At 48.0% G+C, this 13,696-nt stretch overlaps 1 protein-coding gene across 19 annotated transcripts in view; it reads left to right on the top strand.

Annotated features, from left to right (window-relative positions):
* EPB41L2 (erythrocyte membrane protein band 4.1 like 2) overlaps positions 1-13,696 on the top strand; it is a 193,662-nt gene that overhangs the window by 128,176 nt on the left and 51,790 nt on the right. For all 19 annotated transcript variants that reach the window (XR_007413608.1, XM_049115512.1, XM_049115521.1 and 16 more), the window contains 2 exons: positions 7,916-7,958; positions 11,330-11,405. Coding sequence is in view for 18 of the 19 variants with exons in the window: in XM_049115512.1 (XP_048971469.1) it covers positions 7,916-7,958; positions 11,330-11,405 (119 nt within the window). In the remaining variant the exon portion in view is untranslated. The remainder of the gene's footprint in view (positions 1-7,915; positions 7,959-11,329; positions 11,406-13,696) is intronic.

The raw sequence follows: 13,696 nt of genomic DNA, 5'->3' as shown, positions 1-13,696 counted from the left end.
TGTAAGGAATTCCAAGCTGTTTGACGGGCTGAAGGACGTGGGCTCCAGGGTCTGTGCAGGAGGGACCTGCGAGCAATGGGCAAGGTGGGTGGAGGAGTGAGAACTCGTCTTGAAGCTGTGTTTTCTCAGCAGGCACAGGGTTTTATCTGACGTCATGGGTTACTTTAGGGTGGCTCTGTGGAGAATGCTGGTGATCATGGGAAGCTAAGCAAAGAACGGTTTTTGGAAGGCTGTGTGTCTCACGCTAAGGCATCTAGACTTTTATCCTGACATAAAGGGTTTTTAGAATGTGCCACGGTCAGATTTTCATGTCAGAAATAGGGCCCTGTTTGTGGTGTGGCGGGAGATCGTCGGGGACGGAGGTGAGAGGCAGGAAGGTCCGGTGTCCGGTCCAGAGGTGATGGAAACTAAGGCGGCGACATAAGAAGTGAGGACAGGAGACAGATGCTGAGTAGGGAGTGTCTGTAGAGGACCGTGTAGCCCATCATCTCTGGGGTGTGAGGGTGATGGCGGGCTTGGGAGCTGGAGCTCGGTGGAGACCTGTTCACAGGGTCCATGGGGAAGCAGTGTAGTTTGGAGTTGTGGGCAGACATGAGATCTCGTTTCCATTGTGCTAAGTGGGAAATGCTTAGAGGCTGTTGGGTACGTTGTGTTTGGGGATTGGGGAAGGTGAGGCTGAGGAAGGTTAGCACACAGAATGTGAGTGGGATGAGGCGCCCCATGGCTCAGCCAGGTGAGTGTCTGCCTTTGGCTCAGGTCATGATCCTGGAGTCCTGGGGTGAGCCCTGAGTCTCTCTCTCTCTCTCTCTGCCCGCCCCACCATGGCTTATCCTCTCTCTCAAATGAATCTTAAAATATGAGAGTGAGTATAGACTATTTAAAGAAAGCTGGCTGTGAGGAGGAGGACAGGTGGGAGAACGATACAAGAATGTAGACCAGCATGGTCCCCCAGAGCCTTTCGTGATGGATGACGGATGTTCTAGACTGCTCCATCCAGCATGGCAGCTGCTCACCACAGATGGCTGTCAATCTGTTGAAATGTGGCTGCTGTGACTGTGGAAGTCAAGTGACATTTTACTCTAGTGTATGAGTTGAACCTGAAGCAGTCTCTCATGAACCTGAAGCACGTAGGACAGGGCAGCACATGCAGTAGGGACCTGGAGGGTTGGTCGACTTGCTTGGATGGAAGGACTCCGACTGTGGTTGTGGGAATGCCCGAGGAGGAGGAAAGGGATGATGATGGAAGGCTCCAGAGTCCAGAAGAGGACGAGCCTGGAATGAAGCAGGCGGCTCATCCCTCGTCTGCAGGAGTGAGTTCAGGAGTGGGGCTGCTCGGAGTCCGTCTTCATCAAGTGCCACCTCAAAGCTCTGAGGAATCGAGGGTAGACCCCTCTGCCAAGAGTAACGGGAGGGGGATGTGCAGGGGGCCCCGGGACGCAGACAGCTAAGGACAAATATGTGGATCGCCGTTGAGCCAGTCCAGCCGAGGCCGGAGATCATACAGTTATGATGGCCACGGAATATGTTGGTGGTACCATCGGCTCCCTGGGGAGAAGACTGGGGAAATGGGGTGTCATGGGGGGTTCCCAGGTGGCTGTGCTCCTGGTGGTTACGGTAAGATGGACAGAAGATCTAGAAAACCAGAGCTGCTCCTAGGATGGTAATCCAGCTGATTACTCATGGGGACACGGGAGGGAACATAAACTGAAATGGACTAATAGTTCGGGAGGAAATAGCTGGGGCCGAGGGGTGAAGGTCCAAAGAAGGCCTTGAAGAGCTGCTGCGGTGAGAATAAATGGGTAGAAAATTTAAAAGGAGAGGGAGGGTGTTGTATCTGAGAATGGGATGAAGTCTGCAGAGGTGGAAACTGATGGCAGGGCCTCGGCTCAGTGTGCAAAGGATGGCCAGAGTCCCCAGCAGGCTCAGGTCCTTGAGGCAGAGAATTGGGATGAAGTTCAATGTGGAGGGATTCAACACAGAATCCTCGCTGACAGAAAAACAGAAAAACCTGTTAAATCAGGAACTCCTAATTCCTTATTTTACTTTGTAGTTTCTCTTGTGAAATGGGAGATGAGAAGGCCCATGTGGTTAGGCACATGTGGTTAGGCACATGCTTTGTTATCCAGGCTTTAACCCTAGAACACTGGGGTGTCCTTCTGAAATCCTGACTTTTCAGAAAATGAGGGCTCACATGTCACTGGCAGTGTATTTTTCACATATAATCTGATTTGCTTTCATAACTTTTGTATCTTTTTTTATTCCTTCTCGCTGATGTAAAAAAAAAAAAATCAGTCCTCAAGACATGTAGGCAAAAGAACTCCTATTTTTTCTAATCTAGATTTGAATGGTGTCCTAATTTTTCCAAAGAATAATATTACCATTGTATCGACTTTGGTTCATCAGTCTTACTGCGTTTGAAATCCATGCAGTTTCAACAATAGGACACTATAGGGTAAAGGAATTTAAGCCGCTTCCCTTTTCCTGCTGAATATTACCTGGATTTATAGAAATTTCAGTGACTCATTTCAACGTAATATAAATTGAAGGTGAGATAAAGCCATAGTTATTTGTATGAAAATTTTCCATAGAGAGAAAATGTAAACTTTCCTTCGATTTTAGTGTAGTGCTGTGTCTCATAGTTGAGGTCTTGAGTTGGAAGCCTTTCAGTTTGCTCTACATATGAAAATGTATCGTTATTCGTGTCAGAACTTCTTAATGTCTCTTGAGGAGTTTTATGTAAACTTTACTGTGGAAAATGCCGTTAAAAATATGTGGAATCGAGCAACATGTTACTCGTTTATATATGGAATTTCAAGTCCATATAGTTCTTGTATTTATGTCTAGCTGGAACCATCATTAAGGGTTTGGACTCTCTTTAAAGGGAAAAATATTGTCTTGAATTTTTGATGTTAATAGAGTTTGGCGCCTGGCCCCAGAGATTAAATGTTCCTTTGCTTCAAGCCATATTGAAAGAGGAGCTTGTTAGAAGTGCCGTTGATATCGACAGCTAACTTTATGAAAACTGATTAAAATGTTTGTCTGATAGTCCGACCATTTCCCTCCAGAAACTGGAACTAAAAACACAAATATTAAATCCTTTGTCACATATAAAGTATTCTTTAATGAAATTCTGTATTCAGTCCAGTGGCAGCTTCTAATACCAGAGGCGGAAATTAGAATCCCGCCCTCCCAGACGCGTAGTGAACGTGTCACCGTAACCTAGAAAGCCTGTCCCTTTTCTGCCAACGCCAGCACGAGGGCAGCGCTCCATTAGGCCTAATTGCGGCCAAGGTTTGGAGGGATCTGCTTCAGCACGGTGAATTCTGAAGGGAACTCGCAGCTTTTAGGCAAGTTTATACTTTTAACATTTGGTAATACAGGGTCGGATGGATCTAATGTCTCTCACCCGGCCAGATGGACAAACGTGAGCAAGGGAGGCACAGCTGAGCATTTTGGAAAACCTCTAACTCTGGGCTCCTAGCATCCAGGCTGAAAGGGAAGCAGGCGAGATGGGTGTTTTGGAGGAGCAAGAAACAAGGCAGATATGGTGAGAGTTTCCTGGGCCAGTGTCAAGGTCCACTCTTCTCGGTGGCCCGCAGCCTAGGCAGCCACACTCTCGGCCACTAGTAGGCTGCTGCTGTGGCTCCTCGGTCAGCTGGAAGTGGTTAGCACCTTGGTGGAGGAGAGGCCGCGGGACTTGGCATTATTGGGTACAGCTGTTCAGTGTGGTGGGCAGAGTCCAAAGAAGGGAAACGTGGAGGGCAGGGATTGCTAGGGCTCCTGCAGGAGCCAGGGAAGCCTGGGCATCTACCTGGCAAGCCAGGTAAAGGTCTTGAAAAGTGTCTTTCAACCTTCATCTTTCGGGAAAAGACCTTAAAAGTCTTAAAAGCAGTCTACAGCTGTACTACGCAAAGGATGGTCGGGGGCCCCCAGCATTGGTCCCACCTAGGAGCTTGTTAGGAAGGAAGACTCCGGATCCTTACTTACTGAGTTGATGTCCGTGTTTTGACCAGATCTTCGGGTGACTCCAACCTTCTCAGGGTTTGAGAAGCACTCACGTAGGGGATCAGATGTTCTTGTGAGGTGACAGCATTGTAGAAGTTTGGAGCATTACAGGAGCCAAGGCAGCGGGGACCCCGCGTGGCTCATGCTTCTGGACGTGTGCCCGCAGCCATAGGCACTTAGGGGGAGGGAGACCATTCCCACCGTGCGCAGATGTTTAGACCATCAGCCTCTGATGTTTCTCCCAACACCAGCATTTGTAATCAGGGCTTCCATCTTTTTCTAGATGTTTTTGTTGTTAGAGGATAATTGAAAATCCTCTTTCTTTAACCCTTTTTAAATGTGGTAGAGAAGACTTGGTAAACCAAGAGTGCTTTGCCCTCAGGTTGGTGTAGTGATCAGGAGTGGGGTGAGGACAGAAGGACTTCAGTGCAACAAGAAATATGCGTACAGATATTTGCTTTGCTCCTTGGATTTCTGTAACCTTCTAAGACAGGTTTTTGTTTTGTTTTGAACCTTTTTTGCTGTCATGTATTCCTTTGGCAGCCTAGTGAATTCTGTAGGCTGCTGAGTTCTCAGAATAGGGTTTTAACTGTATAATAAAGTTATACACGGGCTTATAAGGGAAGCCAGTAAATAACATTTCCAAAATATTCATTAAATTTGGGATGATCACCAGCATCTAATCCCTACGGTGATTTCAAAATATTGGTTAGCCTAAGAGATACTTTAAGGTCTGCATCAACCGTAATGGGATAGGGAACTGTTTTTGATTCCCACGAGTGACAAAGCTAACGGTACTGCTCATATTAACCAGAATTTTTTCTCCTATGTTCATAACTGGTGGTTAATGCTAAATTTCAGTTAGAGATTAGTGAAAGTAAAGATGTATCATCTTCCCCCACCAACTGATTCAAGTCTTCCAGTTTCATGTTCTAAGGTGATTTAATAACACTGGACTCTAGGACCCCATTTTAATTTACTTCTGTTGCAACCTGTGATAGGATTCCCTTGCAATTTTTATTTATTCCTTGGTTCACCTGATGTTCATTCAGAAAATAAGTACATGATGAGTTCATACTTTGGGTACAGAGTGGGGGTAAAAAGGGGAAGGTGAGGAGGATACCAAATTGAGTGAATGAATGTCCCTGCCCCTAAGCGTAGCTGCCAAAATACTTTTAATTTCTAAGGAGCCAAGATAAATTTTGTTGAATTCTGATCTGGATTTTAGTTCTTTTTAGTTTTGCATTGTTGCCTGTACCTTAAAGTCTGGGAAGCACTGAGGAAAATCCCCATCTTGCCCGATTATGAGTTGCCTGGGACTGTCAAAGTAGAGACCCTCAGGCCACCTCCCTGGAGGCTGTTTCAAGTGGGCCATGGGTAAATCTGTCTTTTTTAGCAGGTAATACATTACTGTGCACATGAAAGCATAGGGACTAGTTATCAGTGATTATTCTCATGAGAGGGGATTGTGCTGCTCATGTTCCTTTGCTTCCAGCAGGATTCTTCATTACAGTGGGACAGCTTCAAGGGCGGGCATTATCCAGACAGTTGTCTCTAAGGACAAGGGGTCTGATTTTTTTATTCCATGTGGCCCATGAGTATAGAGTGAATGATTTGGTGACTTTTTTGTGGGTAGAAATGTTCATATAAAGATTAACTTCTCTAATACAGGTAGCCTATCACCTTTGAAAGTAATATAACTATGTGAGAAGGGATATATACCCAAAGGTGATAGGCCGATGTATCATCTTTTAGAGGTGCTGGGTGAGGTACTTGGCGTTTGCACTTACTCTCCAGGAAGCATTTGAACGAATGGTTGAAAAGAGCTACCCTGTGAGGTCGTGTTGGTCCTCATGTAGACCCGAGCCTCCAGGGAGCCCGAGGGGAGCCCCAGTTCATTGAGTTGGTGGAAGCCAAGCTGGACTCCATGTAGCATCCATCCCAAAGTCCGTGTGTGGGGTAGCCAAGTCTTTGAAAGAATTGGAATTTTGCACCATAATCTCACGTGGGGTGCATGCGTGTGTGTGTACACATGTGGGTCCTGCACGGGCATGCGTATGCCACGCGCATTTATGTCCTCAGATTTTTTTTTCCCCTCCTTTTGTGTCTGCTTCTTAATCCATCCAGCACTTTCCAAGTGTCAAAACCAGGAAGTCTATTTTTATTTGTTAAATATTTGTTATGTATTTGTTACATATATGTTATTAGTTTGTGGCTGATAATGCAGATAATAGATAGTAGATAATAGATAATAGAGTTGTATTTCCTTTAGAAGTCACATTGTCATTTTTATGTCATTTTTATGTCATCATGTCATCTTACTTATGAATCTATGACCCCAGATGATAAAATTACATCCCACTCGGGATGTTAGTAGTCTGATTATTCTAATAATAGCTACTTAATAGCTAATTAACTAATAAATAAAATACCTAATTTTCAAATAAAAGCAACTCTAATAGAAATACTAGGACTTGTATTTTAGGATGACCAGAGGCCATAGGCGATGTCGGTCCCTCCGAGGCCTCGGCATGGTCAGCGCCGCAGAGCGTGTGTGGGGTCTGTGAACACCCCGAGGTGGTGCTGGGGCACCCTTGTCGTCTGGGCGGAGGCCAGGGGTGGGGGTCGGGGGCGGGAGGGCCCCGAGTGACCGGAACGCGGGTCCCCCTCAGGGTCGCAGGGGAAACTTGGTGGTTATAAAGCGGCTTAGAGGGGACCCTGGATTACGGGCCTGGGGCTGTGCAGGGTCCGCTTTGGCGCAGAGCTCTTTCAATACGTACAGGACAGCCCTGTATTCGCTTGGGACTTTCTCAGCATCTTTTCTCTAGCTTACTTTGTCATGAGCACGTGGTGTACAACGCACAGAATGTGTAAAATATGCGTTAAGTGACTTGTGTACGTTGCTGGTGAGATTTCTGGTCAGCAGCCGGCTGTAGTAGCGACGTGTTGGGTGGGGGTCACCTTACACGTGGATTCCTGCCTGCGAGTGGGGGCCGGCACCCCCAACCTTCAGGTTGTCTAAAGCTCGACTATTTCAGTCGATATGCTGTATCTTAGACAATGTGCTTGTGGTGCATTAATGAAGATAAGGTAGGGTGAACTTGGAGAGGCTGGACCTGAGGAACGCAGAGGAAATAATAAAGAAATACGGGCAAAAAAATAGATGTCTAGACACTTTTTTGGGTGGATCTGTTGCTGATAACTGAGAGGTAAGTGTTTAACGTCCTTAGGTGGTGTGGACTTAGTAGTTCACAGTTGGCCATTTTCGCTTTAAGATCCTGTACTAGTTTCCCAGAATCTTTTATGTTAAGTCTCTCAAAGGGTGGAAAGGGGGAGGGAAAGGAAGTTCCTGACGACTGGACCTCCAGCTTGGCGTGAAGTTTAAAAAGGATGTTGCATGAGGAGCAGGAAGGAAGCCGTCAGCTGGTCTGAAGGTCCTTCTCCAGAGTGTCGTGTGCAGGGAGAAGGGAAGTTCTAAGGGGAGGAGAAGTTGGCTTTAGGAGTTGGGATGACCCTCTGGGTTGGGGTGTACCTGCTTTTACAAGCCAGTCATGGTCCTTGCCTGCCCTCGTCTCCAGTGTCCGCAGGGGCTGATGGCTGGCGCTTCTGCTGAGAGCAAAGACTACATGTAGGTGTGTTGGGTCTCCTCACCGGGATATGTGTTTAATTTCACATCCAAGAAAATGAGGCCCAAGGGACCCACCTTAAAAGTGTTTTAATGTTTTATTTATACACACGCACATTCAGAACCGAATCAGTACTTAGCCCAGTGGAATGCTAATAGGTGAGATCTGCTTTGCGTAGGAATGCATGTTTACGCTCAAGTATGTGAACTGTAAACTGTTCCATTTTGGACTCTGGAATATGTTTTATGGCTTAATGAACCTTCTTCTACCCCTTCCTCCTGTAGAACTGGCTAGATCCTGCGAAAGAAATAAAGAGACAACTGCGAAGTGAGTATTTAAATAATCATACTTCTGAGTTCTTCTTTCCTTCTGTCTGTCTTGAATGAAACCCGCAGGGCTGTGGACGGGGACACGAAGGCCGTGCGAGAGCACGTTTGTACCCTGAGGGAAGCTAAGGGTGCTGAAGGTTTGTGTAGGACCGTGACCTTATCCTGTGCGGGGCCTAGGGACCCTTCCGGTGGACAGATACTAGATCCCTGGTCCTCGACCTCCCTCCCGGCGTCTGCCCCCCGAGGTGACTGCTGACTCTCTGGGGACGAGAGTGAGGAGCTGCTTTCTCGAGCTTTCACTGTTGGTGTAAATTTTATTCTAGGCGACCAGTTACGCTCACGTTGTCTACTTTGTTTTGGAAGTGTGTAATTGGTTTGATTAACAGGCTTGTGTCTGGCCCAGAGGCGTAGACACACTGCTCAGACGTCCTGGGGTGCAGGTTCCAGGGCAGGGGCGCGGACGGGCGGTGCCTCCACCCCCTTGTGCACCGTCCAGGGCTGTTCTGCGAGCCCTCGCATCTGGCTCCTGAGCCAGTCCTTACTGTTAACCACACGCTAGACTCCCGAGGTGACTTGAGGCGCCCCCGCCCCGCTCCCTGCACAGGCCCTGCCCCTGCTGCCCGTCGCCCCCCCCCCCCCCCCCCCCCCCCACTGGTGTCAGGATGTCTGCGCCCAGAAGGCACTTACCTTGCCTCGGGGCAGCTGAATGAGCAGAGCTGCCCCCCCCCCCCCCCCCGCCGCCACCACCCCGGGTGACAGCCGCATGGCGCCCCTTGTACGGGTGGCTTCAGCCACGACCTGTCACTCCAGAAGCCAGCACCCCGGAGTGAATCCGTGCGGTTCCCTCTGTTCCTTGCCGTCTGCCCGCGGTCTCCTTTTAGGTTCTCCACAGTTGTTTTCTTCGTTGCTTTTTCTTTCCCCCTCCCTGAAATTATTAATTTTTTTGGTAGTTTTCCTATCATGTCTTCTCTGCTCCTTTTTAAAATTCTGACATACACCTTATTTTTCCCATTTCTTCTCCTGTAGACTCCTCTTTCTTTACCTTTTTAAAGAAAGGATCTTTGCACAGAATGGCCTTGTCAGGAGGTAGGACAGGGGCCCAAGGCCTGCAGTCCCCAGCCAGGGGGGCGCCTGGCCTCCCCAGCTTGGAGCCCCGCCCCTGCTCTTCTTCCCCCAGGTTGATTATCGGGGCATCTCACCCACTAAGGCGAGGCTCATAATGGAAAAGGGGGGCACAGGGAAAAGGAGCAGTGAGGCACACGAGCTCTGCTCACTCACTGAGGAAGCCGCACAGCGCGCCTCGGAAGCCCCCGCCTCTGTGTAGGGGATCTGTGCTCCGCAGAGGCGAGAGTTCAGGAGGTGCGGACGCCCGGTTCTTGCACTTTATCAGAGACCAGACCTGCCGCGTGACCTAGACCATAGAACGGGGTTACCTCCGAAACGGGATTGAGGTTCCATGGAGCCGTCTCTTGCGGTTTTGCTCCAGCAAAATGTGTGTGTGCCACTCCTTAGAGAGCTGTGGAGATGCCTCGTTTCTGGAAGGCAAGACTCTTGCTGATTCTGAATCACGGTCTTGTGTTTTGGTGATCGGTGAAGCTTTTTAGAGTTCTTTCAGGACTTTTGCCCTTGTGGTTCAGCAAGAGGAATAACAGTAACAAATAGGATTTGGCTTTTTTTTTGGAGGATTGGAGCTGGTTCTCTAAACAGGATCCTGTGCTGTCCGGAGGGGAAAGTAGGCTGAGGAAATGGAGTTTCAGCTGTTGCCTTTACCTCTTCCTTTCTGCCTGTGTTAAAAGGAACCCAGGAACCGCTCATTTTATCTTGGTGCAGCCACTGCTATACTTTTATTGTTATTTTTTCAGTGAATAGGCGATTAGCAAAGGTAAACATCTTTTTTCAATTACTTTTAAAAACTGACAGCCTATTAGTTCCTGTTTAAAATTTGCCTTAAAAAAATAAAAAATAAAATAAATAAAATAAAATAAAATAAAATTTGCCTCAAGGTCTCCCTCAGATGTACACAAATAAGACCTGCATGTGATTATTATATAAATGGTCCAGAGCTCAATGGACTATTCATATTTCACTAGGTAAAATTTGTGATAATACTGAATTCACAATGTAGCATGATTAATGCTAACGTACAAGCGTCATATTAGTGGCTTATCCCTGGAGTCCTGTCCAGGCAGGCGCGTGCTCATGTTAAGAAGTCTTCCTTGACTTCTCAGTGAAAGAAAAGTTAATGTACTGATGGGGAGAAAAAAAAAAACAAATGACATGTTGGAAAAGAGCATGGGATTCAATAAAATTTTCAAGTCCAAGTAAAAGCAACCATGAGCCCTTCAAAGACAGAATGAAATAACATGCACACACTTTTGTTTGTATTTGGAAATCTTGTGAACTTTGAGCACAACCCTGAGTTCTGGCCACTGGAATTATTTGGATTCCTTTAGGAAAATACCTGCCCTCTGCCCAGAATTGTGTTTTTCTTTCTTTTCTTCTCTCTTTTTTTTTTTTTTTAAAGCCATCCAAGGCATGACACATCAAGCATTAATAACAGGTGAATGTACAGATAGCAATGTTTTAACTTCTAATAAGTAATTTCCAACATGGTTGTTGGCTATATCCGTTTTTGTGGCACAAAATAGCGCAAAGCGTATGTAATATACGATGAGTAACCTTACAGTCACTCCTTAAAATCTAGGGGTGATTCTATTGTCTTAGAGTATTGGGATGTTTTACTGTTCTCTCCCTTTGGGATTTCTTTTAACACTTGTTCAGATAGCCCATTGACTATTTCTTGAATAGCTGTGTGATCAATTGATCATTACCTTTCTTCTCCCAACAATGTACAAATCCTAAAATACTTTTTTTTTTAAAAAAACAGTAGGGAATATTTGACATGTAGAGATACTGAGGTTAAAATAAACCTTAAAACAATTATGTGGAGGTTATAGTAAAATTTTTGCATCTCGCCATACAAAAAATTGGAAGTATTAGTCCATGTTTATAAAAACCGAATCTGCGATCCCTGGGTGGGGTAGTGTGTTGAGCTTCCGACTCTTCATTCAGCTCAGGTCATGATCTCAGCGTCTTGCGATCGAGCCCCTGGTCGGGCTCTGAGCTCGCTGAGGGGTCTGCTGAAGTTTCTCCCGCTCCCTCTCTCGCTCTCTTTCAAATAAAGTGAATTTGTTCCCTGATAGTGGGTTATTTATGCAATTTTTATTTTTCATTGTTTTTGTAAATAGATTTCTTTAAACAATGAAATTCTCCTAACTGACTTATATGTATGTACTGTTTGCCTTTAGTTTTTATCAAATAAATGCTCATTCTGTTGTTTGGATAAATACCCATATTTGATAATTACAGATTTTCCTTGGCTGTTCACCTTTAATGTGAAGTTTTATCCTCCTGACCCTTCTCAGTTGACCGAAGATCTCACCAGGTACTTTATACTTGTATTTTAAACAAATCTTTACCAATAGCTCTCATTTATTGTTCTCTGGGAGAATAATGGTGATTTCAGGATTAAAGCCAAGCTATTTTTTCAGAAGCTGAGTTCTAGACGTTTCCTTGGGAACAAGTGTACTCCAAAATACTTGGAATTGGTTCTGGCTTCAAAAATCCTAATCACTTTTAACTTCTCCATTTACAGTTGAGTCATGGAGTATTACAAAGGTCATATTGCTGCCAACTTTGTTTCTTATGTTACCTCCTAAAAATTGTTGATATTTAATATTTCAGGTTAATATTAAGATTTTTTTTTATTGAAAACCACTGTGTACCTGTGTCCTAGTCTCCCATCGATCACAAAGGTGATAGATGGAGTTATTTTAGGAAGCCAGTTCTGGGGTCCCTGTACCTCGAAGGGGAAAGGAATCGAGGCGGGTAGGCTTCCTTAGTACCCCCCCCCATTCCCGTCTCCTTTGAGGCTATCTAGGCTCCGTGCACGTATGCTCCATGTGCTCCAGTTGCAAATAAAAGATTCAGTTGAGGAGCGAGAGAGCATTTACTCATTTGCTCAGTGACTGAACGGTCACCAAGGGATGTGTAAATCCACAGGGGCCTCGATAGTTTGCCCTGTTCAGCCTGGTTGCCAGCGCTAGGACCTGCGGGCTCTGGTGAGCCCCTGCACAGGTGGCGTGGCCCTGAGGACTGTAGAGGGAACACGGGGAGAACCACAGGGTCTCCCTGAAAACCTCTGCCTTGGGTTCCCGTGGCTTTTGTGCTGGTCCCAGATCGCTGTCAGGCATCAGGTCCTGTGGTACCCACGGGAAAGAGGAATGCTGGAGATCTCTGTCCAAGTCTGGGCAGAGGACAAGCCTTTCTCCCTCCATTGCCCCTCGTTGCTAGATCGGGGTTTCTGACACTAAGCAATTGGTGACCAAAGTCGCTCCAGCCAGTAGCTTTCCTAGCCACCAGCGGGCTGCCGGGGTGCATCCACCTGGCGGGGTGGGTGCAGGGTCTCCCCCCAGGAAAGCCTCTGGACGCTGTGGCTGGGGCTTTGTGACTCCGCGCCCTCTCTGCGCCCCCGCTTCCCACGGTGGTTTGCGTGGGGACGGGAGTCCTCCGGTGACTGCGGCTTACGGCGTCATGAGCGCTTTGGTCTCCCAAGTGGGGCTGGGGCCGCCCCGTGTGTCAGGCGGAGGAGCCAGACCGGCTGGGGAACTGGGAGCTCAGAGCGCCGGCAGGGGCCACCACCTGCCTGGTCGCCTCTGTGTCGTGACCGAAGCCTTCACCGTGACCTGAGTGAAAATGTACAGGGTGACGTGGCTTCTGAGGGTCTGAGGACACTGTTCAGAATATTTGAAGAATGCTACGGCCTGCTCTGCGGAGAAGGCGGGGCTAGGAAATTCAGGAAGCCGTTGGGAGTTTTCGTGGGACGCCGTTGGGCCTTCGACTTCATCTTTGACAACAGAAGAAAGGACTGAAGGGTCGCGTCGAGGCCACAACCCGGAAGGAGCAACAGGATTTTAGAAATAGCACCTCTGTGCTGAAGTCTTGGAAGTGCCTTACGGCGAGGAGAGCCTGCGCTGTTCCTGGTTAGCGCCCTCGTCACGGGGCCCCGGAACCCTGGTCTGAAACGGGGTTTTCTAAAGTCAAGGCAGGTGTGCTTGTGGGGTTTCAGGGATCCAGGGAACATCACCCTCCTTAGGAGGAGCGCTCTGCCTGCAGGGCGTACGAGCACTCAGGCTGTAGCCATGGAGGGGTGGCCTTCATTCTCTCTGAAGATCATTTTTTTAAAAAAATATTTTATGTATTTATTCATGAGAGACAGAGAGGCAGAGACCCAGGCAGAGGGAGAAGCAGGCCCCTGCGGGGAGCCCGACATGGGACTCGATCCCGGGACCCCGGGGTCACCCCTGGGCCGACGGCAGCACTCCCCCACTGAGCCCCCCACCAGGTGACCCGCTCAGAAGATTATGGAGCGCTTGTGCATGCCTGGCAAGTGCTTGGCCGACTGGGGCACAGGCTGACGTCAACCGGGTCTCCACCCTGCCTGGGGCAGACTTGGCGGTCACCCACGTGTAGCCCCCGGGTGGTGCCGTCCGACGCCCAGGGCTGGTCCAGAGGCGGCCTCCAGGGGGACCGTGTGGACGGAGTGCAAGAGGGGTGGGCTGCGACCCCTCACAAGGGGGGCCGGGGGGTGGCTGGCTGCTAATAGGAGGGGCCCCCCGGGGCGCGGGAGGCTCAGTGGGTGAGGGGCCTGCCTGCCGCTCAAGTCGTGGTCTGGGG

This window comes from Canis lupus, chromosome 1 (assembly GCF_003254725.2).
Source record: "Canis lupus dingo isolate Sandy chromosome 1, ASM325472v2, whole genome shotgun sequence".
Classification (NCBI taxonomy): domain Eukaryota; kingdom Metazoa; phylum Chordata; class Mammalia; order Carnivora; family Canidae; genus Canis; species Canis lupus.
Note: the sequence above shows the minus strand (reverse complement) of the source record. Positions and strands in the feature narration are given on the sequence as shown.